At 36.9% G+C, this 26352-nt stretch overlaps 1 protein-coding gene across 6 annotated transcripts in view; it reads right to left on the bottom strand.

Moving 5' to 3' along the window:
• The window catches only part of LOC127857138 (transcription factor CP2-like), a 150527-nt gene that overhangs the window by 83925 nt on the left and 40250 nt on the right, over nt 1-26352 (bottom strand). For 4 of the 6 annotated variants that reach the window (XM_052393511.1, XM_052393515.1, XM_052393510.1 and 1 more), the window contains 4 exons: nt 16785-16916; nt 9056-9109; nt 2408-2637; nt 1929-1979 (listed from right to left, as the gene is read on the bottom strand). In XM_052393511.1, the coding sequence (XP_052249471.1) occupies nt 1929-1979; nt 2408-2637; nt 9056-9109; nt 16785-16835 (386 nt within the window). In that variant the 5' untranslated portion in view covers nt 16836-16916. The remainder of the gene's footprint in view (nt 1-1928; nt 1980-2407; nt 2638-9055; nt 9110-16784; nt 16917-26352) is intronic. The other 2 variants (XM_052393513.1, XM_052393514.1) reach the window with 2 other exon arrangements.

Raw genomic sequence — 26352 nt, 5'->3', positions numbered from 1 at the left:
TGACCAACTTTCATGATGATTGGGCAAAAATTGTGACTTCTTGAGTGTTAACAAGGTTTCTATATAGCCAAATAAGGAAAAATGCCCCGCCCACTGGCGGCCATGTTTTTCAACGGACCGGACCCACTTTTGAACTCAACCAACATATCATCTAGGCAAACATTTTGACAAAGTAACATAAAGATTGGGCATGAAATGTGACTTCTACAGTGTTTACCTAGTTTTTGACCAGACACGACCCAGTTTCGAACTAGAGCGAGATTTCATTGGGACAAAGCTTCTGACCAAGTTTCATGAAGATCGGACAATAAATGTGGCCTCTAGAGTGTTTAAGAACAAATAATAACGGACAGACGGACGGGCGACGGACAAAGACCGGTCACAAAAGCTCACCTGAGCAATCAGGTGAGCTAATGAACAAAAAATAATTATTTTTTTTGGCGACCCCAATAAAAAGTTGAGGGTCGGCTCCGATATGGGAGACATGGTCGGGCGACCGGAAAAGGACCTATTTTTTTTGCCTAAGACTCAGGAGATCCTACTTCAGAGTTTGAAAAGATGCCGGCTATGGATGGTTCGTGTGTCACAAGTACACTGTTCTGCACAAAGAATAATGTAATTTCAGGGGTCAAATGTCAAATTAGACTGATCAATAAAAAATTGTTTAGATCATTACAGTTGTTCGCAAATTCTTTATTTTAAGACTCGAGTCTAAGAATCGGATGGCGAATACCGGCCCAGATCTCAAAATGCAGCAACATCCACCCTTGGATTGAAAAAAAAAATCTAAAAAGAAAAAAAAAAGAAGACATAAATGCACAGTCTTTCTGCCAATCTGGTCACATAAGAATTTTACATTCTTGTTCAGCAGCTTACGAGCTATTTTAACAAAGATCAGGGTTGTAATTATTTAAAAAAACTACCAGCGGCTATTACTTGCTTTGTTTCAATGAACAACAAATGGTTTAAGGGGGCCCCTTGCCATTAATGTATTTTAAGTTGTAAGTTTTTAAGAGCAATAGCAACACATGCAAACCGTTTTCTCATTATTTTGAGGAATACATTTCATTGGAAATCACTCATTAATGACACAACTGTAGTACTCGATGAAATCTGAGCTTTGTGCATGTGTATAAAGCAGTCCGCACAGGCTTATCAGGGACAACTGTTTGCACTCTTATGAGACTGTGTTAAAAGGCTCTTCTTAACCCTTTGCATGCTGGGAAATTTGTTGTCTGCTAAAATGTCTTCTGCTGAATTTCTAAAATTAGCATTTTCTTATTTATTTTTTAAAGAATAATATCAGAATAGCAAACAGTTTCGATCCTGATGAGAGGCCACGTTTTGAGGCGTCTCATCTGGATCTAAATTGTTTGCAAAGGCCTTCAAAATTCGGTTCCAGCACTGAAAGAGTTAATGAAAAGCGAAAAAAAATTCCCACTTAAGAATTCGCCTCGTGAAAACTTTATATTGGGAAATTGATGAATTTGATTTTTGGCTCCCAAATACTTTAAAATTGATAACCAAATGTTGTGAAGTTGTCAAAATTATATTTACTTAGGTTCAAGTCATAGACCTGCATATGTAAACTAACTAACTGATGCATTTTATTCATATAAAAAGAATTATTTTTTTTAGAAACCTTTAATTGAGAATTTTTTCGACAACAATTGGGAAATTTGTAGTATTTTCCTGATTGGGAAAGTAACGTTTTCCGGTACTTTATAAAGAAGGAAAATAATCGCTGATGAAAATCCTTTCAAGGACGCAAACATAGCCCCTGATTAGCCTATGCAGACTGCTTTATGCATATCCATAGCCCCTGATTATCCTGAACTAGGGTCAATTAAATGAAATTAAAAAAAACGGTACCTTTCCGTCTGGTTTGGCAGCGCCCGCTTGTTAAAAAGGAAAATAATAACACGTACCCATTATCCAAGTTCTCTTGTTTGAATACAGGGAGGGCCAGCAGAGCTTCACTGAAAATTATAAGTTAGCTGCATATGATTTGCTCATACAACCAGATTCTCTGCCCGTCCCTCTGAAATTGTGACACAATAAGAGTTATTGCATTTATTATTAGTTTTTCTGAAATCATTACATTTCTGGGGACCATTGATATTACTTTGCAATATGGATATTCAAGTGTACACGTAGACAGTTACTAATTATTTACTGAGTAAAAAAGAAAACAAAGACACAAAAATAATTGTTTCATGCAAAAGTACATCTACACAATATTTATGGATAAGATAAGCGCAAAGAAATATGTGCCACAGAAAAATAATGATTTCACGACGGCGATCAAAAACTAGTACAATTCTAACTCCTTCGTAAAAAATATATTCTGGACCTGACCAGTCCACAACACAAACTACTAACACACGGGTGGTATTTGCACCCTGACCTCATGTTATAGGTCGCGGCGCCCAATTCTGTGCCCAAGCCTGATAAGGAACCGTCAAAGTCCGCTGCAAGACCTCCGTCAATATCCCAGTTGGAACCTGATGTCGTATTGGTTGAGAAAGTGTGGGACATGTCGTGGTAGGTGAGAGTTTTCACTTCCGTGTAGGTACGAGGGGTGGATGGGGACTTCACTTCGCTGTAGTGTGAAGTCTTTGTACGTTTTCCTGATCCCTAGAATAAAATACACCAGAGTTTTGCTAAGCAATTGAACAGCTTTTTCCAAACTTGTGAAAAATGTTTAAGGGAGTTATTTTAGTGAGATAACTTAGTTCTCCAAAATGGACATAATATAATTGACCAGTTATACTAAATATTGTCTGTGTCTGCTTTCCTTGTACATAGAAAAAAAGTATTTCTATCCGCAATCGGGCAGCTTTGTCATTTTTTTCAATGCTTTTGAAACTTTTTTATAAGGGAGATAACTTAGTTGTCCGAATGGGAGACAAAATAATTAGTTCAAAATATAGTTTCAACTGGTGGTATATAAAAAGTTGTTTGACAAATTACTTACAGGGGCATATCAACAGCTAACAAGAGATGTGTTTGTCAGAAACCCAATGCCCCCTAATGTGCCGCTTTGATTTTTTTTTTACCTTTGACCTTGAAGGATGACTTTGACCTTGACCTTTCACCACTCAAAATGTGCAGCTCCATGAGATACACATGCATGCCAAATATCAAGTTGCTATCTTCAATATTGCAAAAGTTATGGCCCGTGTTCAAGTTTTCGGACGGACAGACGCCATATATTCGACCTTTGACCTTGAAGGATGACCTTGACCTTTTACCAATCAAAATGTTCAGCTCCATGAGATACACGTGCATGCCAAATATCAAGTTGCTATCTTCAATATTGCAAAAGTTATGGCCATAAAGTTTTCGGACAGACGGACAGACTGACTGACTGACAGACACTTCAGCTGCTATATGCCACCCTACCCTGGGCATAAAAAGGTTTTATTATTAAATAACAGTCCAACTTGAAAACTGGGGTCAGTCGAGGGAAATGACCCTAGTAGCTATTATTGTTGACAGGTGACCACTGTGCTCAGGTGACCATTTTGTATATGGTTGGTGAGTTGGTAGTATTTCCACACATGTGATACTTTTATAAGTGAGATATCGTAGCTCACCAAAAATGATTTGTAAAACAAGGGCTGTTTGTAAAACATGCATGCTCCCCATATGGGCTGTCCGTTGTAGTGGCAGCCATTGTGTGAATACGTTTTTTGTCACTGTGACCTTAACCTAGTGACCTGAAAATCAATAGGGGTCATCTGTGAGTCACGATCAATGTACCTATGAAGTGTCATGATCCTAGGCAAAAGCGTTCTTGAGTTATCATCCGATAATCATTTTACTATTTTGGGTCACCGTGACCTTGACCTTTGACCTTGTGACCTCAAAATCAATAGGGGTCATCTGCGAGTCAAGATCAATCTACCTGTGAAGTTTCATGATCCTAGGCATATGCGTTCTTGAGTTATCATCCGAAAACCATTTTACTATTTAGGGTCACCGTGACCTTGACCTTTGACCTAGTGACCTCAAAATCAATAGGGGTCATCTGGGAGTCATGATCAATCTACCCATGAAGTTTCATGATCCTAGGCATATGCGTTCTTGAGTTATCATTCAAAAACCATTTTACTATTTCGGGTCACCGCGACCTTTACCTTTGACCTAGTGACCTCAAAATCAATAGGGGTCATCTGCGAGTCATGATCAATGTACCTATGAAGTTTCATGATCCTAGGCCCAAGCGTTCTTGAGTTATCGTCTGACAACCACCTGGTGGACGGACGGACCGACCGACAGACCGACATGAGCAAATCAATATACCCCCTCTTCTTCGAAGGGGGGCATAAAAAACACTAATTTCTTCTGTCTTCACAGGGCTATTTTATCAAGTACTGTGAAACCATTTATTTTCGACAGCACAAAATTTTGTCATTTTTATAAAAATGACGATTTCGTCAGCACTTAAATTCGCCGATTTCTGATTTTGAATTTAAAAAAAAATGCGTCAGTCAATATCCGATTTGTGTGTAATACATATTCGCGATCAATCGCAGTTGCGAAAAATCGTACGAATGCGAGAACACACTTGAGAATCACTGCAGGAGAAGGGGCCTGTTTGTCACATGCCAATTAACTAGTCTTTTGTTATCAAGGGACAGTAATGGACCCTCTTAATGTATGCCATTCACACGTTCATTGTTATGATTAGCGGACAAGTGGGATCGAATAACCGTTAATGAGTGTTTGTAACAACGAAGCCAATTGCCCATTAGTCTTTTTCTATTATTATAATTGCCATACTGACAACAATCGTAATTCTAGTTGGTATGATTTTTATTAAAATGCTGTCAATACCGTTTTAAAACTGTTTGTGTTATACGAAAGAGGTTCCAGTTTGTTAAGTGTTTTTTTTTTCAAATAAAATGCTTTTTTATTCTGATATCAACATTGAAATTATAAACTCTATGTGTGTGTTTGTTCTTAAAAAGTAAACTACCGGTATATAAATCAATAATGTCAATAATTTAAAATAAATAAATTGATACATTTAAAATAGTAATAAGTGTGGTTAAACGCAAACAATCAAACAACAAACAGCAATTAAAATATTTTAATTTAATTTGTGATAAATACGCATGTTGATCACACATCGTCATCTTTTCATTTGGTTTATTGTCTTTCATCGGCATTCGCTGTGTGATGGCTAATATGCAACACCCTTGAAAAACACAATGCACCTAATGGGTAATAAAGTTATAAACAATCAGCGCTAATTCATTACCATTCTACATAAAGAAGTCAACGCATTCGATACAGCTGTACTGCACACGCGTTTTAAATATGTGTAACGTGTCAGTTAAGTACCTTGTGTAATCTACATCCCTTTGTGTCAAAACCGGATTAATCTTGATTACGAAACAGCAGTGAATGTGTGCATGGATTATCATCATCTCCGAGTTGAGCTCAAAATTAGAATGTTTGTGATGCTTAACTCAGAAACCAATGTGCTAGTACTGAAATATCAACTCATAAAACATAAAACAATGAACACATTCCTTGTACAGTGCTCCAGCTAGGATTTGAAAAGGGCAGGGGGGGGGGCTTTTTGGTCAAAGGGCACTTTCGATGTGCAGCATTTTGTCAAAAGGCAACTTTCGGGGGAACGTGCATTTCTGGACTGCTTCCTGCTGTTGCATGTTAATTTATATATATATATTATTCCCATAATTATTAAACCATTCAAATATAATGTCTACAATGAGGAATACAGTGAATACAATGCAATAAGAGATTAATTATCATTAAAAAAAATAATATATTTTTTTATTTTTTTAAAGGCAGTTCAATTTAGGCCTAGTTGGAGCACTGCTTGTATAATATCTGACAACTGGTTAAATTCAAGGGATTAAGCAGGTAATATTAAAACTGGTTAAAACAAGAGCTGTCTACATCTGAAGACATATGCCCCCAAAAAACGCTTTTTCGAAAACTAAACGCAGATTTCGAAACTTAAACGCTGACCCTAAGTTCAAGTTCAAGGTCAAAGGGGTTAAAATTTGTGTGCGTATGAAAAGGCCTTGTCCATATACACATGCATACCAAATATGAAGGTCTGAATCAACATTTAAGTTACAAGCTTTTTTCGAAACCTAAACGCAAAAGTGCGACAGACGGCCAGAAAGACGGACGGACAGTTCGACTGCTATATGCCATCCTTAGTAACCGGGGGGCATAAAAAAAAGTAAAGTTTTGATATAGGACAATAACAATCCAACATGCACATCTTCGTAACATAAGAAAAAAACTCAATTGTTCGATGGTTCAAGGGCTGTAACTCAGGAGTGTCTTAGTCAATTAGGCTGATTATCATACTTGACCTAGATCTTATGACCTTACACATTTTCATGAAGTGTGGCAGAGATCCTATAACACTGGCTCGAGTTATTGAGCGTAAACAAGAAAAAACAATTTTTCGATGATTCAAGTGCAGTAACTCAGGAGTGTCTGGGTCAATTTGGTCGATTATCGAACTTGACCTAGATGTTATTGCCTTACACATTTTCTTGAAGTTTGTTGAAGATCTGATGACAATTGCTCAGGTAATTGAGCGGAAACGAGAAAAAACACAATTTTTCGATGATTCAAGGGCCGTAACTCAGGAGTGTCTGGATTATCGAACATGGCCTAGATGTAAGTCCATACTTGAAACTTGAATAGTATTTGACACTTTTGCAATCATAACCACCCCGTTTATTGTTGCATACGGAATTCGGCAAGGATCCTTGATAAGACAATATTGTTTTAAGATGACATATCTTCGAATCCCATGCAAAATAATTTATGCCAAAATCGCCTGCTGATCCAGGATACCGTACATTTTTATTTGCGGGCCATTTTAACTCATTAAGCTCTCCAGTGCGTAGCAGTATGACAACGCCGAACAAACTCCAATTTCCATATAACCCCTGGTTTAAAACAGCATAATTAACCGCCAGTTAAAAACGCTTGACAGTGCATTCAAAAGTAAAATCCATCCTGGTCTTGACGCATTTCTCATTTTTTACATCATCTCCCAAACTTATATGATGGAGCCATGTTTGGAACAAGTCGCAGTGATTAAGGGCTGAAACGCTAGTCTCCTTGTGTTACACAACAGATCTTTACTTTAAATCTCTATCAACAAACTATTTATTTGAAAGAAAATAAACACTCGATTAGTTTTTTTACTTTTTTCTTATTAACTGGAACGAGTTATAAGTGGCGAATGGGGAAAAAACATTTTTGGGATCCGGTCTGTTTGCTTTGGGATCCACAACATTTAACGGCCTTTTTTTTAATAGCAGGAAAACCCCTGATGTGTATAGTGCAGGGACTACCCTACGGGCGACTATGAGCGATAATTTTGCTCTTACGCCCGTGATTTCGCCCTACAAGCCCAGAAAAGTGAAGATAAAGTCGCCCAATTTTTTTAGTAAACAAGACCGGAAAAGCGAAAATCAAGCCGCCCGATTATTTTTGCTAAGGCGTGCTATCGCCCGCAGGCGATAAGCAAGTTTATTGTTTGTTGTTTATCTAACGGTGACAAAATTTACCCCCGCACGGATCGTTAGTTGACCGTGACAAAGCAGTCCCCTTAATATTGGTTGCTATTACAACACACTCGTGCCTCTTCGCGCGTGCCGCAAGTTGTCTACTGATTACGAGATAATTGATTGACCATCCGATAATTGCAGGTTTATGGCAGACAGCACGGTTAAAGAAAGTCGGCAAAAGTAATTCAAGAAAAACAAACTTGATCAAAGGTCTAAAAATTGCGTAGATCCACTATAAAGTCCAGCGAGTTTTGTCAGTTTGTTAATCCACCGAAAATTACGAGTAACACCCATCTTATATAAACTGGAATCACAGTTAATTTTTTATACTATAAGTCATAATACTACACATAAAAATTGAGAAAACACATTTCCTCGATTAGATATAAATTATCCAAGTAGAATTAAATTGCTATGTCATGACCATCAACATTGCAAATGGCGGACGAATTGTAACATTACACCCGCGTTCAATTCAGGCGATTCACATTACAAGTAATGGTGATTCAATAATGGAGAAAGCATCAACTGGATTAAACAAACATTTGATAAGGTTTGTTAAACCAGATAGCAACAAGGAACATTTTGATTATTAAAGTAAACAGGTAAGGCATTCTTAAGTGAACATATTTCGGACAAGTAAAGTATTCGGATAAACAGTTATAGATATACATGTACTAGATGTTCCATGCATTAAGATTGTGTTTTGTTACAAAAGCAGTCATAGGGATGATGATAATATAATGATGATAAATATGTGATGAAAAGGTGCTACCAGTACAAATTATTAAATACTTAAATGTGTTAAATGACTTAAATGTGTTATGATGAAGATTTAAGTGAGAATTTATTGTTTTTACAAATAAACATAGTATAATGATAGAAATAATAAAAGTTGTAAAAAAACACGCTTTGTTTTTGATATTGTTTGCACAAACGTCTCCCTGATTTTCCAAACTTCTCCCTGTTTCAGAGCAAAGGAGAAGTCACTTCTCCCTATTTTTAAGGCCTAGGGTAGTCCCTGGTATAGTGTTGAAAAAGATTAGCAAGTGCAGTCTGAAATGGACACTTTCCACTTTAATTGTATTTTCCGTTTTAAGGAAGACAGTCTCTTCAAGGCTAAATTCCAGTTCTGACGGAAAGTGTCATTCCAGATTATTATCCTGTTCAGACTGCACAGGCTAATCTTGGACTACATTATTTGCGTATGACTTAAACACTGTTTTTTCAGAACAAGGCTCGTTTCCACGAATGTTTGACTAAAGGGTCATGTTTGTCCAGGTGTTAGTAATAACCGGTACGCAGCAGGGATCATATTTTGGTTGAATCTGGCAGTCATAGACCCAATGTGGTCCAAAAAAAAAAACGCTTAAAAAATCCAAGTGTTTAAAAAAAAAAAATACTTTGTCTGAAAATATGATCCCTGACCGTACTCGATGATCAGCAAAATGGCGGCTATGTATTCTTCTACATACATGTATCATTGCTCCTATAATAGGCCTCATAGAATCCAGCGTGGCAGTCGGGCACTGTATGGAGACAAAGGCAAGGAATCATTGAGCACAACAAACAACAACTACTACTGGAACGGTTAAAAGAGTGGCAAACATTTTTGTTTTTCCTGGGCAAGCACCTTTACAGGTAATTACTAAGCGCAGAGCTCCAGATAAGGTTTTGTGAAATTCTTAACGTTACTACCAGATTTTCAAAAATAATTCTTAACTATTAAATTTTATTCTTAACGTTACTACTAAGTTTTGGAAAATAATTCGTAACTTTTCTAAATGACCTAAAAATTAAAAATAATGGTTATTTTCATGGACAAAATCAAAATAAACATACTATCAACTTTATTTATACGAATTCAACAGTGTCTATTCAGTATTTTACCATTTTATTTTTTAAATACCTTCATATTTTTACATATTTCACAATTAAAACGGGTCTTCCCTTCAATCTTTTCAACGATTAGCCACGGGACTTGTCCCTTCCACTAGTTCAATGTTTTTTTTGTTTAAGTTTGAACCAGTTGTGTCGCGTTTATTTAGCTTTTCCGACTGTGTCGACAACTGAACATACAACATCGTATAAGATCTTTTCTATGTCTTTCTTAACATTCAACTTCGGCTCACTTTGCGTACAATATGTTAAAAGCGTGTTTTTGCACGCTTTGCAGATTTTTAGGACGCTCTCTGGGCGCCGCCATTGTTTATTGACAGATAGACTGTACCCGCCGCTTTTATTGGAAAAAAACGCGCTTTGTTAAACAAACCAGATAACCATTCTATATAAGCACAGAAAAGATCTTTAATACGCGAAAAGAACTCAATAAAAATCGTTACGAACCGATTTAAAAATAATATGTGTAATTTGATTTTGTAATTCTTAATGGTACGACAAGATTTTAAAATAAATACGTAACAAACTTGAAAATAATTCGTAATTACGAAAAAACGACCCTTATCTGGAGCTCTGTAAGTGTGCATACTCGTGTCAGTAACATGCAATAGTAACTGAACATACAACATCGTATAAGATCTTTTCTATGTCTTTCTTAACATTCAACTTCGGCTCACTTTGCGTACAATATGTTAAAAGCGTGTTTTTGCACGCTTTGCAGATTTTTAGGACGCTCTCTGGGCGCCGCCATTGTTTATTGACAGATAGACTGTACCCGCCGCTTTTATTGGAAAAAAACGCGCTTTGTTAAACAAACCAGATAACCATTCTATATAAGCACAGAAAAGATCTTTAATACGCGAAAAGAACTCAATAAAAATCAATACGAACCGATTTAAAAATAATATGTGTAATTTGATTTTGTAATTCTTAATGGTACGACAAGATTTTAAAATAAATACGTAACAAACTTGAAAATAATTCGTAATTACGAAAATACGACCCTTATCTGGAGCTCTGTAAGTGTGCATACTCGTGTCAGTAACATGCAATAGTTATTTTCTGCCTTACTTGTATCAGTATTTATATCACTGTATGGAGGCAGGTGCAAAGAATACTTAAGCACAGCAAACAACAAGGGCTGTTTGTAAAACATGCATGCCCCCCCCCCCCACATCTGGGCTGTCAGTTGTAGTGGCAGCCATTGTGTGAATACGTTTTTTGTCACTGTGACCTTGACCTTTGACCTAATGTTAGTTATCATCCGGAAACCATTGTACTATTTCGAGTCACTGTGACCTTGACCTTTGCCCTAGTGACCTGAAAATCAATAGGGGTCATCTGCCAGTCATGATCAAGGGGGGAGTGAGAGGGGGGTATAATGTGGGGTGTGATAATTTATTGGATGTTAAAAATTAAAAATAAATGGGGGGGGGAGCCGGGGGGGGTATGGGGGTAGGGGGGAGTGAGAGGGGGTATAATGTGGGGTGTGGTAATTTATTAGATGTTTAAACAAAAAAAAATTGGGGGGGGTAGGGGGGGTGGGGGTGAGAGGGGGGTATAATGTGGGGTGTGGTAATTTATTAAATGTTGAAAATGTTTGTTTTTTGTGTTTTTTTTTGTTGGGGGGTGGGGGGGGGGTATAATGTGGGGTGTGGTAATTTATAAAATGTTTAAAAAAAATATTCGGGGGGGGGGGGGGGGGGGATAGGGTGTGAGAGTGGGGGGTATAATGTGATGTGGTAATTTATAAAATGTTAAAAAAAAATTGGAAGGGGGGTAGGGGGGAGTGAGAGGGGGGTATAATGTGGTGTGTGGTAATTTATTAGATGTTAAATTTTAATTTTTTTTTGGGGGGGGGGTTGGGGATGGAGGGGGTTGGGGGTGGAGGGGGCGGGTAGGGGGGGGATGAGAGGGGGGTATAATGTGGGGTGTGGTAATTTATAAGATGTTTAAAAAAAAAATTGGGGTGGGGGAGGGGTAGGGGGGGGGTGAGAGGGGTTAGAGGGGGGTATAATGTGGGGTGTGGTAATTTATAAGATGTTTGAAAAAAAAATGTTTTTTTTTTGGGGGGGTGGGGGGGTAGGGGGGGGGATGAGAGGGGAGGGTATAATGTGGTGTGTGGTAATTTATTAGATGTTAATTTTTTTTTGTTTTATTTTTTTTTTGGGGGGGGTGGGTGGGAGGTAGGTGGGGGTGAGAGGGGGGTATATTGTGGGGTGTGGAAATTAATTAGATGTTAAAAACAAAATTGCCGGGGGGGTGGGGGGGAGTGAGAGGGGGGTATATAATGTGGGGTGTGGTAATTTATTAGATGTTTAAAAAAATTGGGGGGATGGGGGGTAGGAGGGGGTATGGGGAAGTGAAAGGGGGGTATAATGTGGGGTGGGGTAATTTATAAGATGTTTAAAAAAATTGGTGGGGGGGGTGGGGGTAGGGGGGGTGGGGGGTGAGAGGGGGGTATAATGTGGGGTGTGGTAATTTATTAGATGATGTTTAAAAAAAAATTGGGGGGTTAGGTTGGGGGGAGGGATTCTGGTAGGGGTGGGGTATTGTTTGGGTGGAATCCATTGTGGTATTCAGGTAAGTGTTGTTTTGTCAAAGTAATAATTAAATGTGATCATAAAAAATAACAAATGATCTCACACTGACATGAACAAATATCCTCTATTTATTAAACATGACATTTAAACTTATTGCATTTGTTTCCCCTGTATATAAGAAAGATATAATAGTGTATTACCTCCCCTGTCCTGCTTATATTTATATGAATCAACAAAATTTAACATTAACACAATATTTAAAATACAAAATATACAAAAAATCTCATATTCTGATAATATTTTTACTGATCCACTTTATTTTACTCAAAGGATGATGTTTCATTGGACTAATAATTATAGATTTAGGATTACAGACCAGTTGCTTCAGTTATATTGTTCAGAGTTCGCCCTGTTGGCCGCGTATGCTTTCTTGAGTTATCATCCAAAAACCATTTTACTATTTCGGGTCACCGTGACCTTGACCTTTGACCTAGTGACCTCAAAATCAATAGGGGTCATCTGCGAGTCATGATCAATGTACCTATGAAGTTTCATGATCCTAGCCCCAAGCGTTCTTGAGTTATCATCCGGAATCCACATGGTGGACGGACCGACAGACCGACATGAGCAAAGCAATATACCCCCTCTTCTTCGAAGGGGGGTATAAAAATAAAGACTACTTAGGGATGTGATTTAAGAACCACCTCATGAAAGAACAAGAGATGTGTTTGTAAGAAACACAATGCACCCTACTGCGCCGCTTTGATACATGTTCTGGACCTTTGACCTTAAAGGATGACCTTGACCTTTCACCACTCAAAATGTGCAGCTCCATGAGATACACATGGGCTCATGTTGCTATGTGAAGGGACATAGAAGTTATTAGCATTTTTCGAAACCTAAATGCGAAACCTATATGCAAAGTGTGACGGGAAGACAGGCAGACAAACGGACGGACGGTCCGATCACTATATGTCCTCTTTCGGGGCATAAAAATGCCCTTAGCCCCCATTAGAACAATAGAAATCAAAGGAAATCAGCTGAAGAAGGACAGATCATACCCTTGACCAATGGAAAGGTTACAATATTGGCAAACATGTTTGTTTGTTTTGATTTTTCATTGATTTCACAAGTATTTTAATGAAATTGTTAATTTACCCACACAATTTTTGGGTAAGCTATTTTTAATAACCAGTACTTAGACTAAATGTATGTATGTGTGACAGTGACTGGCAACTGTTATTTACTGCCATACCTGTATCGGTTGGCACAAGTAAATGTAGAAATAATTTCAAATAGATCAAGAATTCCAAGATCAACTTCCAGTCAAACAACTGAGACAAGAGGGCCTGAAAGGCCCAAAGTCGCTCGCCTGAGATAAAAAAAAATGACCTGTTCTTTGAAACCCAAGATATCAATGGAACAAATGATCTAACCAAGTTTCATGAAAAACAAGAAACCGTCAGAGACAGGTGATGCTCCCCACAGGTGGTTTTTTTGTCACAATATTGCACTATATATTGAGATAAAAGGAAACGTCTTGAGGGGCATAACTTTGAACAAAATAATACGATGGATGGTTTAGCAACTTAAAAATTTCAAAGGGCCATAACTCTCTGAATAAAACATCTAACCAGAACCCACAAATCACATGCGCCTCTCCTCAAGGTAGTTAAGCTTCCCATAAAGCTTCATTGAATTCCAGTTAGTAGTTGGGGAGAAATAGCCCGGACAAGAATTTCACTATATGTACAGTTGTAAAATTTCAAAAAGCCTTAACTCTGTGAAAAATCATCCGACCATAACCGGCTGATTATATGCACATCTCCTGTTGGAAGTGAAGCTTCCCATAAAGTTTCATTGAATTCCTGAAATAAGTTGCTAAGAAATATCTCGGACAAGAATTGCACTATACAGTACAGCCAACGCGGCACAAACATAATCCGCGGCTACGCCACAGCCAGATTATTAGTACGCGGCGGCCGAATCGTGTGTTCACGCGGCGTATCGCCGTGGCACTCGGCATTGATCCGCGCAACGACGCCGAGTCTGTATTAGCCTCGGGTACTTTCGCGGAGTAAATCCGCCGCATACGTACGCGGCGGATCGAGTGAAAAGATATCCACCTACATGTACATACATGTATGTGTAGCGTAGAATTAATTACACGCAACTGTTAATGTTTCGTTCGATTATCAAATTATCATTATTAAATCTGTAATCCAAAACACACTTCCGAATTTTAATGCTAACGCGACCTTTGGCAAATTCTAGCTTCAAATAAACAGTGCTAAAATATCCTTTGTTTCATAAAAAGCGGGCGAAATTTATGCAGACATGTAGAACGTCGTTTGGAAAGTTTGGGTGTATTTTGTGTTGTATAAATACATGAACATCACGTCAGGCGTAAATCGCGTGTTCAGTGGAAAAAAAACGCCCCGATTAGACGTTATTTCATCATCTCTATAAATAGTAACAAATGCCAAAATGTATTTGATACTTAAGGAAATATCGATAATGTTTTTGTATCGTAAATATTTAACAGCATTTGCTTTAAAACTGGAATATACGGGATTATCGGGTAATTAGTAGCGATATTAACTGTATAATATGAACAAAATAAAACGTGTTTATATACGCATATTCAAACAATAGTTATAATAAGCTGATAATTAACAAAACAACAAATACGTCGTCACCGTCTTGATTATTGATGTGGCTTCAAACTGATCATTTTCTCAGCTTAAATATAATAGCAAAATCAACATGCAATTAATTTATAAATCCACCATATGCTGGAGCCTTGACCACTTGTATGTGCGAAAACATAATAACGTGACCTTGTTTATGTGTGAAAAACATACACTACCGGCGGGAAACAAACTTAATTGGCCAGACACATTAACAATGCTTACATGTACATGCTAATACAATCCGCGCACAATAAATTTATTATGATTTTAATTATTATTATAATTGTTCTTTCAAAATTTGTTAACTACATGTAACAAATAGTTTAAAAAAGATTTTTTATTTCATGATGCGCATCGACTCGGCATCATGTCGCGGATCGCGGCATGCCTCGGCGGACAGATGCGAAGTTTCGTGGCGAAATGCGACTTGCCGCCGCATACTGACGCGGCTTCAACGACTGACGCGGCATCGACTCGTTTCGCCTTGCCGCCGCGGATAGCGAAATACGTTTGTTCCGCGTTGGCTGTACTGTATGAACAATGGAAATTTTCAAAGGGCCATAACTCTGTGAAAAATCATCTGACGAGAACTGGCTGATAATATACACATCTCCTCTTGGTAGTGAAGCTTCCCATAAAGTTTCATTGAATTCCGGTCATTAGTTGCTGAGAAATGGCCCGGACAAGAATTGCACTATATGTACAGTTAATGGAAAATATCAAAGGGTCATAACTCTGTGAAAAATCATCCGACCACAACCCGCTGATAATATGCACATCTCCTCTTGGTAGTGAAGCTTCCCATAAAGTTTAATTGAATTCCGGTCATTAATTGCTGAGAAATAGCCTGGACAAAAATTGTGCACGGACGGACGCACAAACAGATGAAGCGGCAACTATATGCTCCCCCCAAAAACTTTAAGCATAATGAACAACAAATGGCCCCCTGGCGGCCATGTTTTTTTAACAGACCTGAACCATTTTTGAACTCTTCCAAGATATATCCTTTCATGAGGATTGGGCAAAAAATGTGTCTTTGAGACTGTTCACATGTTTTTACTATATACATATAGAGAAAACTGCCCCACCCCCTGGCGGCCATGTTTTTCCACCCATCATGACCATTTTGGAACTCGTCCGAGATATCTATACAATCGATGTTTAGAAAAATGTTTATGATGAATAAGCAAATAATGTGACATCTAGAGTGTTCACAAGCTTTTTTTACTATGTAAATATAAGGAAAATGACCCCCCCCCCCTCTGGCGGCCATGTTTTTTTTACAGATCCGAACTATTTTCGAACTCAACCATCATATCCAGAAAACAGAAGTTCTGACCAAATTTCATGAAGATTGGACCAAAAATTGTGACTCTTAGAGTGTTCACAAGGTTTCTCTATAGCCATATAAGGAATACTGCCCCGCCCACTGGCGGCCCTGTTTTTCAACTCAACCAAAATATCATTTAGACAAACATTTTGACAAAGTTACATGAAGATTGGGCACCAAATGTGACTTCTACAGTGTTCACAAGGTTTTTCTTTTTTTTGACTTAGTGACCTAGTTTTTGACCTACCATGACCCAGTTTTGAACTCAGTCGAGATATCAATCGGACAAATGTTCTGACCAAGTTTCATGAAGATCGGATAATAAATGTGGCCTCTGGAGTGTTCACAAGGCAAAATGTTGACGACCCACAAAGAACGACGGACAAAAGGCGATCACAAAATGAGCTATAAAATGTGCCTAGTTAGCCTGTCAAAAGTTTCTCAGTTCAAACATGCCTGTTACAAGGTCCAAAGTTCACATGTGAGTTCAAACTTGCTAAGTTGAAATGAAAAAAAAAATCAAACTTGCCAAGTTTCTCATATCATACGCGCAAGGATAAAGAGTCTTATAATATAAAGGTCACGAGTCCAATCTTGTTAAGTTTACAGAGTGCAAACTTGTCAAAAATCATTACTGTTTTTGGACCCATCACCGATTTCGCAGAAATGCATTCGCAAACAAGAATCACATTACAAGCGCACAGGAAACCAAACTAGCTCCAATTCAGCGAGCCCTTACCGGTGACTGGCTTTCACCATGGTTGGCACCTGCAGACCTGTTTATGGACATCTGTCTCGGCCCGGGGGTGGGTGGTTTCTCGGCCCGGGGGTAGGGGTCTATGTCACTGGGCAGGGAGGGGACTCGTCAGAACTGCAAAGGAAAAAGTTTTGAGTTTACAGTCTGATATCGATGATGGTTACTTCTTCTCACTTGTCAGAACTGCAAAGGGAAAAGTTTTGAGTTTACAGTCTGATATCGATGATGGTTACTTCTTCTCACTTGTCAGAACTGCAAAGGGAAAAGTTTTGAGTTTACAGTCTGATATCGATGATGGTTACTTCTTCTCACTTGTCAGAACTGCAAAGGGAAAAGTTTTGAGTTTACAGTCTGATATCGATGATGGTTACTTCTTCTCACTTGTCAGACCTGCAAAGGGAAAAGTTTTGAGTTTACAGTCTGATATCGATGATGGTTACTTCTTCTCACTTGTCAGAACTGCAAAGGGAAAAGTTTTGAGTTTACAGTCTGATATCAATGATGGCTACTTCTTCAGCTGACTTGCACAATTTTGCCTCAATCACTGGGATATAGAAGTCAGTTTACGCTGGGTGCAGTATGCAGCAATGGCACATTGGATTATTTCCTTCACAAGTACCCATTTATACTTGTGGATGGAGAGCAGCAAAGTGTGGGATTAATTTTTTGCTCAGAAAAAATCAGGACTCAAAACTGGGACCTTACAATTCCTAGACCAGCTATAAATTAAGTAAGTAATCAGTGTGTTGGCCTGGTGGATAGTGGACTGGGCAGCGAATTTTTTTTAGGGAAAATTACTTTTACCAGCCCAATCTGGACAAATGTGCGCGAAAAACCCTTAATTGGGAAAATTCACATCCTGAAGTCTTCAAATTGGGAAATTGGTGTAATTGATTTTTTGCTCCCAAATACTTGAAAATTGATAACTAAGTGTTGATAAGTTGCCAATATTATATATACTTAGATTCAAGCAAACGAACTGCATTGGGACTGCATAGGGAAATTAACTCAATGTTGCAATAATTTAGGTATTTTTGAAACCTTCTTTTGAAAAAAGTCTGACAGCAATTGTGAAATTTGTAGTTTTTTCTTAATTGGGAAAGTGCTGTTTTCCAGCACTTTATACAGAAGGAAAAGAATCACTGAATACAGGCATTTAAACTGCAAACAAGCAAGATATAGTCACTGAAACCACTGCCTTTTTTCTTGATTTAGAGAAAGGGCCTACCTTGCCTTAAATTAAGGGGAATAACATACATGTATTTAACAAAACTGACAGAACGTGAAGACATTTTTGAAGGTAAGCTTGCAATTTGGGAAAAATTCTTGCATCATTTTTAAGAAACTCTTGAGAGAAAGAATGTTATAGAGAGATTGCCAAGATTTCTGCATGTATTTGCATAATTGTTCATATTTAAGCATGAAATGAACTCAAAACAAAGTTGACCAGGACAATCTACCTTTATATGTAAGGCAATTTTAGTGGAAACAAATAAGATTTGCTTTTTGGCCTCATAATGCCTTTTTCAAAAATGATCCATGACCAAATTGATTGATAACATAGAGGATATTTGTTGAATTTGGTGGAATATCGATTTTAATTATCCAGTGATCATAGAAAATATATTTTGTCTCCAATCACGAGTGAATTAAAATTGATATTACAACAAATCCATCAAATTTTCTTTTTATTTTATACTAACAAATAATATTTTTTGTATTTTTGCCATTCCTGACAATATAATTCCCCTTTGGACGCCACAAAATGTTATTTATAATACATGTACATGTATGTTCAATGGAAGCTAATCTGTATGTTTATATAAACATTTAATTTTAATTAACCAGTGATCATAGAAAATATATTTTGTCTACAATCACGAGTGAATTAAAATCGATATTACAACAAATCCAACAAATTTTCTTTTTATTTTATACTAACAAATGATATTTTTTGTATTTTTGCCATTCCTGACAATATAATTCCCCTTTGGACGCCACAAAATGTTATTACATGTATGTTCAATGGAAGCTAATCTGTATGTTTTTATAAACAATCAATGCAGAGAAGTCACCCTTTGTGGTCACTATGGGGAAACCAGATATCTTAAAATAGTTCTGGTAAAACAATGCAAATTGTGGATAATTTTCACTGTTATTTTTCACTGTTTGGAACAGTTAATTATCAGTTTTAATTTACTGATATTTCCCTATAAACCATTCGAAAGCATTAAATAAACATGAGAAATAACCTTTTGTTGTTAAACAAATTTTAATTCCCCTACCATTTCAGACAAAACAAGCATACTGTAAAATCATTAATATACATTGCAGTCTTTCTGAAATACCGTCGGTCCTAGGATTTTTCCGATAATAATTTGGAAAATCCGGAAATAATTCTTATATTGCCGGACCTTGTGTCCAGTAATAAAATTATGGCGAATTTTGGAATTCCATAAGCCACGCCGGGTATGCGAATACTTCGTTTACGGATGGCACTTCACTAACAGAGAACAACAAACGCCACGCGCTAGAGGTAAGTTCCTCTGTTTTATTTAAAGTTATATCCTAAAGATTAGTTTTTAAGACAAGACACATGGTCGAGTTGATAAATGGTGTATCCTTTTGTATTGGGAATACACAATTTCACGGAAGAATGGAACAGTTTTGCCCAAAAAATAGAAAATTTGATCGGAAAACAGCATAAACTGGATGATCAGTAAACATTTTAACAAAATAAAACTACTTAGAATTATTGCAAGAAATTTTTTGCTATTCCAGCATGTAGAGTAATCACTGTGCTTCAAATACTGAAATTTTGATAGCATTCAATGAAATATAAACAAAGATAGTACATTTTGTAATAGGTGGCATACATAAAGTTGCAGCCACTTTGTTTACCGATAAAGGGCACTTCAGATTACGGAGACTTTCAACAAAGCGGGCACTCTAATAACTGAGTTTTATCTTCTACCTCAAATGCATTTATTTATATTATGGCTATTCATACGAAACATTTTAAAAATATATTTTTCAAAAATCACATGACTATTAATTTATACTATGTTTATTATAATTGCATTTTAAATTTTTTGCTATTCCACTTCCCTTTACGCAACGCTAACGTTTGCTCGAAGTGCGATTCACCTGACCCTAAATCACAGAATCACGGTTAAAATTAAATCGTAAAATCAACTGATTCTTAGTACTTAGTATACCCACACAAACGAAGTTTAGGGTGCTATATTGGATAGAACTTCATATGCAGCACGGATATGTATCGTGTGATTAAATCAAGTTCTTTTATTGCTATTTTCGTTTATTGGCATTGAAAGTTCCAATAGAATTTCGAACCTGCATCGCTGCTGATATTAATCTCTGAGAGGCAGTTTAAGCAGAGTGATTATTCATGACATGCTATCTATATAAAGAAAATAGCCATAGTACCTTCATTTGGACATAAAGATAAATGACAATGTTTCCATTTATCAAAATAATCATATTTATACTTACTTTAACAGTATTCCACAGCGAATTCTGCATGCTCAAAACGAAGTGCAGATGATTTATTTGTGGATAAGAAATTTTATCGTTTTTTTTAAATATTCACCGTTTTTTCCCGCGAATTTCTTTCTTCGCAATACGAAGTGCTATACCATTAATCACCCAAACAATGTTCTGTGTCTAAAAACCCAAATAAACAGAACATAAATACAAGAAAGCTGAAGAACTCACCTCTCGCGCGTGGCGTTGTTGTTCTCTGTAAGTGAAGTGCCATCCGTAAAACGAAGTATTCGCATACCCGGCGTGTAAGCTGTTTTCAGAAAAGTTTCAAGGCAAAAGTCAGAATTTACCGAGTTAGTTATGAATACTCCAATCATTTAGAAATTTTTTCATTGGTTGTATTTCTTGTAAGACGTAAGTGCATATACAGTATCCGAAGATTATTGCTGTGTCACCAATGCAAATTACACACTACATCATCACATTACAAGTACATTTGCAAAGGGAGACAATCCATACCAGTTAAATTTGGTTCTCGTTATGTCCGATTAATTCCTAGCAAGCCGGGTATTAATACAGATAATTGTGATCTTCGCACGATCTGTCAAACAGCTACAACGGGAGTTCGAAGCGATCTGTCAATATCTATCATGGGGTACGAAGGAAAACAGAGTATCCAGATATATAACTGGTGATTTCGTTTTCATTTATTTTTTAATAGCTTTAAATGTTTCCATTAACTTTGGTGAAGGAGCCAAACAAACTCTCTCATGATGATCAAACTCAGCACTGCAGAGGTTACAGCTAGTTGCAATAATTCAACTCTAAGCTTTATAGCCCAATGGACTGCTTAGAGTTGCAATGCTCTCTCTCTTGTCCATGGGTGCAAAATGTTATCAACAATGCAAGGGTTTAGGAACACTGAAACTGCAAGAACTTATTAAAGTTTACCTAATAGTATCTAAACAACAAATTCATCCAAATGTTACCATTAAAGCAAGAAATAATTGATTTTATTGACTTAGGTTTTGTTTTGTACGCTGTATCCGCCATATTGGAAAATTGACCCAATATTGGTTAGGTCGCAGTACACCAATATTTTGCACGTCGGGTTATGTGCTCCAGCCTATAAAGTCGATAACGATGTGGTATTCGATACAGAATACACTGTTTTCAATTTAAACATTAACATTTCAGCAAGAAAAGTGTGTTGAAACATCGCCGTTTTTTTTATAGGATGCATGCAAAGGATAACATCCGTAGGTTGCCATTCAGGTAAATTTAACATGTTTATGAAGTTTATTCATTATTTTCCTCAATTTGTCTCGAACGACGTCTGTTTAGTGAAGCGCACGGATTCGCTGCGCTGAACTGCACCCATGTTTATGAAGGGGTGCATATGGACTGCCAGAGCCGCCATAGCAAAAATTATCAAAGGCTCTGGGAGTCCGTTTATATGGACTAATGTTACAGCTTATGACCCTTCAGCAGCTGTAGACAAGTGGCTGGTAACATTCGATGGTTTTATGTAAAATTAAATATTGAATGAGTTTGTTAAGTAACAAACTCAAACCTACATACAGGACCAACAAAGTTGTATCCCTTAATTTAAAAAAAATCATCCGATATTTTCTCAAAAGCATTGGGATTGACTTTAAGACTGGTATAATATTATAAGGTATGCTAGCCTACAACAGCTTAGCAAAATGATTTGTATTTTTGGCTCATGATACGGGGTGATGGTCTTTATTGACTAAATACATGTAATTATCAGCGTCCACCCAAGGCGTCTGATGGTTATCCAACGAAAGAAGAAGATAAGTCAGAGGATGTGTCTTCAGACGAGGATTCAGACATTCGGGATGAAGAGACACATGCTAAAGAAGTCTTGGCAATACATAATTAATAAATGCACTATTTGTATATTAATATGATAATATTAAAATATTGTTAAAAATCTCATCTTTGTTTTTCGTCGTCATTTTTACTTTTTGGCCCTGAAATGATCAGTCCGGGCCGGAAATGGCGGCATGATTATAGGACCTCATGGCCGGCAATAAAATATAATTTTGGGAAGGACTGCATTGTCAAGAAATTCTGTGATCTTTATTAACGATTTTTGCCGAAACGTTAATTCATGGATTTCTGATTTGTTAACAGAAATGAGGAATTTGTGTCTGTAATTTTTAGTTGTGTTATGTCAAATTTATTGATCAGTCAACCCACGAAATCAACAAAAATTCATGTCCATTTCATAGTCATGATTTCATGTCCATTGCATAGGCACTATTTTCATGTCCATTTCATAGTCATTATTTCATGTCCATTGCACAGTCATGATTTCATGTCCATTGCATAGGCATGATTTCATGTCCATTGCAATAGTCATGATTTCATGCCCATTGCATAGTCATGATTTCATGTCCAACGCATAGTCATGATTCCATGTCCATTGCATAGTCATGATTTCATGTCCATTGCAATAGTCATGATTTCATGTCTATTGCATAGTCATGATTTCATGTTCATTGCAATAGTCATGATTTCATGTCCATTGCATAGTCATGATTTCATGTCCATCGCATAGTCACGATTTCATGCCCATTGCATAGTCATGATTTCATGTCCATTGCATAGTCATGATTTTTGTGTATTTTATAATGACAAAAATAAATTCTAAGTGCATATTAATAACCCAACAACCATAAATTAGCTTTAGTGTGAAATCCACCACTGAAAACCCATCTTTCTTAAGTAATTGCCTTGTCAAAACACAGAGGGTGGGGGCTTCCTTTTTCAGCTGATGTTGAAGCTGAACTATTATTCTGTGTCGAAAGAAACAACCATTCTATGGTCAAAACGCATAACTGGAGCAAACAATTTTGTATTTTCTGAATAATTAATGTAATATAATACTTTCTTGATAAAATAACTTGAATAAGAATGTTTACCACACAGCAATACATGTATATTCTTGGTTTTACATCTGCATCATTAACCCTTTTAATACTAGATAGATTCATATTTTAATGCATTTGTAGTCACTCAAAAGTTAAATTTCATTAAAAACCTTTCTTACTAGATTCAAATTTTAAAGGCTTCATTTCTAACCCTTAGATACTGATGAGCAGCAAATAGCATAAAACCTGAACAGACTGTGAGTTACTTGCAGGCTGTTCTGGTTTAAGCTGGTTGAAAAAGGCATTTTCACTTTGCTTCTGATGGGGGAAGGGTAAACATCTGATTTGGGCCATTTCAAATTTGATCACAAAAGCTGTGTCAGTTTACAGTTTGCAACATACATTTTCATGACCATACCACTATGTATGACTGTGCTATTACTTGTCACAGTAATTATTAGTTATTATATTAGCTTCACTGCTTTTTAACACATGAAGTTGCAAATCAAAAACTATATCTTCTTTAGATACACTGTAACTCCAATATAGCGCGGTCAATGGGGTCCAAGCCGCGAAACAGCCTTATAACGGATCCGCGTTATAAGTTTTGAGCTCATTTACTGCAGGGCGCTATAAAAAAAAAACAGGTATAGAATAGCCTATAATATAGGTCATGTATATTGCCATGCTGTGTTGACGCAAATACATGCATATAAACCGAATCGTATCAATAATAGTATACATACCGCTTTTCTTATGTGCACATTTATCCGATAATCCAATAAAATTGCAACATCACTTAAAAAATAATAATCTTGAACATTTATGACGATATATGTTTAAGGAATTCGTAAACACAACCGTACGCATATATGCCATTTTCAGAAGTGTTAAGAGTACAGTGCATTATGGGGCAGAGCTTTCATTGGACGAGCGACTTTAAATTTAGATTGAATGCAATACGATTCATGTACAAAAAATTGTTTTATTGCGTCATACGCATGCAAAAAACATGTTTCCCGGGGACTTTCTGATACCGCGCGAAAATGAAAGTGAAACTCTGTTAACAATTACCGGTACACTGCGTTCGCATGTAAATAAATTGTCTGCATTATTTAATTTCTTATACACGAACTGAAAGATTAAATGACATAATACTAGAATGATAATGAAATGACAGAAAAAGTTGTTTTATACAGTGGGCAGCATATTTCACAGCCGCTCCTTTAATATAGTCAAACTGCAACCATATCAAAGTAAGAATGTTTTAATCGTTTTGAATTACTTTAATTGTAAAACTATCCTGCTTGCACTTAACTTATGGAAATTATCGCACTGAACCGCTCTGATGTGGAATACATGTAATAAACAGACACGCGAGTTTTTCACACCTTTATTGACATTTCACAACAGATTAATTACACAACAGATTAACACCAATAAGCTGTCGGTGTTATTTAACCTCGAGGCAATTATAATCGGTTCAACGGACGGTTGAATAAAGCAATCAACATGTGATTGACGCCATCTTTGAATTGTCTGAAAATACACGAAGTTGCATTATACGGATTTGAATCAGAAATCAAATGGAAGGTTGGAGAAAAAATGGGATCCAAGCACCCCCTGCGTTATTTTGGATTCAGCATTATAACGGAGCGCGTTATATTGGAGTTACAGTGTAATTATTTTTGACAAATTCATTCATTTTTTTAATGCATTCATCTTTCTATTTCCTTTTTTACTCAGTACTTTTTCTACTAACACCCCACAACCTACCGTAAGAACTCAGTGATACCCACCCACTCATACCTCATGTCTCATGTCAGTGCTACCATAAAATTCATTGTCTGATTCTGTGACGCAATTATATGGTTTAAAATTTTAATTATATTGAACAAACCCAATATTACAGTAGTTTAAAATAGTAATACATTGCAGTTTGATTATTAGTCAACATTCAACAAAACACTGTGCCATTATTTATGATAAATGTGTTTTAAGAATTTCCTAAACACAATGTAGATTGTTAGGAACTGTATTGAAAGTTTTTAAATCGAAACTAATAGGTCTCTCTCGGAAAATCCTAGATAAATGAATTCATCGTTTCCATGCTAATTAGGCTGAGTAATTATGGCAAATCAGGACTAAACTATGAACATGAGGGCCATCAGGCCCTAAGGCGCTCACCTGAAAGCCAAAGGAACTAGACTATTCTGAAAAAAATGCAAGCTGATTCATGAAGATTATTTTTGGACCAAAAAAGTGTCTTTTAACATGTTTTTTTTATATTTGACCTTGTGACCTAGTTTTTGAGCTCATATGACCCAGCTTCAATCTATGGCAAAATTTCACTGGGACAAATGTTCTGACCAAGTTTCATGAAGATTGGCCAATAAATGTGGCTAATATAGTGTCAACAAGTTTTCACTAAAGCCATATAAGGACAACTGCCCCCCCCCCCCTGGCGACCATGTTTTTCAACAAACCATAACCATTTTCAAACTCACTCAAGCTATTGTTAGAACAAATGTTCTGATCAAGTTTCATAAAGATTGGATACTAAATGTGACTTCTAGAGTGTTAACAAGGTTTTGTAGTAAATAGCCATTTAAGGAAAAATGCCACGCCCCCTTGCGGCCATGTTTTTTAACTGATCTCAACCATTTTTTAACTTAGCCCAGATATTATTAGTTCAAATATTCTGACCAAGTTTCATGAGCATTGGACCACAAATGTGACTTCTAGAGTGTTAACAAGGTTTTACCATACAGTAAAGCCATATAAGGAAAACTGCCCCGCCCCATGTCGGCCATGTTTTTTATTCAACTGGAACCATTTTCGAACTCGTCCAAGACATTTTTTGGACATGTTTTGACCAAGTTTCATGAAGATTGGACTAAAAATATGACTTCTAGAGTGTTAACAAGGTTTTACTAAAGCCTTATTAGGAAAACTGCCACGCCCCCTGGCGGCCATATTTTTCAACCAACCAGAACCATTTTCGAACTCGTCCAAGATATTATTGGCACACATGTTCTGACAAAGTTTCATGAAGATTGGACTAAAAATGTGACTTCTAGAGTGTTAACAAGGTTTTACTATAGCCATATAAGGAAAACTGCCACGCCCCCTGGCGGCCATGTTTT

The sequence above is a fragment of the Dreissena polymorpha genome, chromosome 14 (assembly GCF_020536995.1).
Source record: "Dreissena polymorpha isolate Duluth1 chromosome 14, UMN_Dpol_1.0, whole genome shotgun sequence".
Taxonomy (NCBI): Eukaryota; Metazoa; Mollusca; class Bivalvia; order Myida; family Dreissenidae; genus Dreissena; species Dreissena polymorpha.
This window is presented reverse-complemented; position numbering and strand designations above follow the sequence as displayed.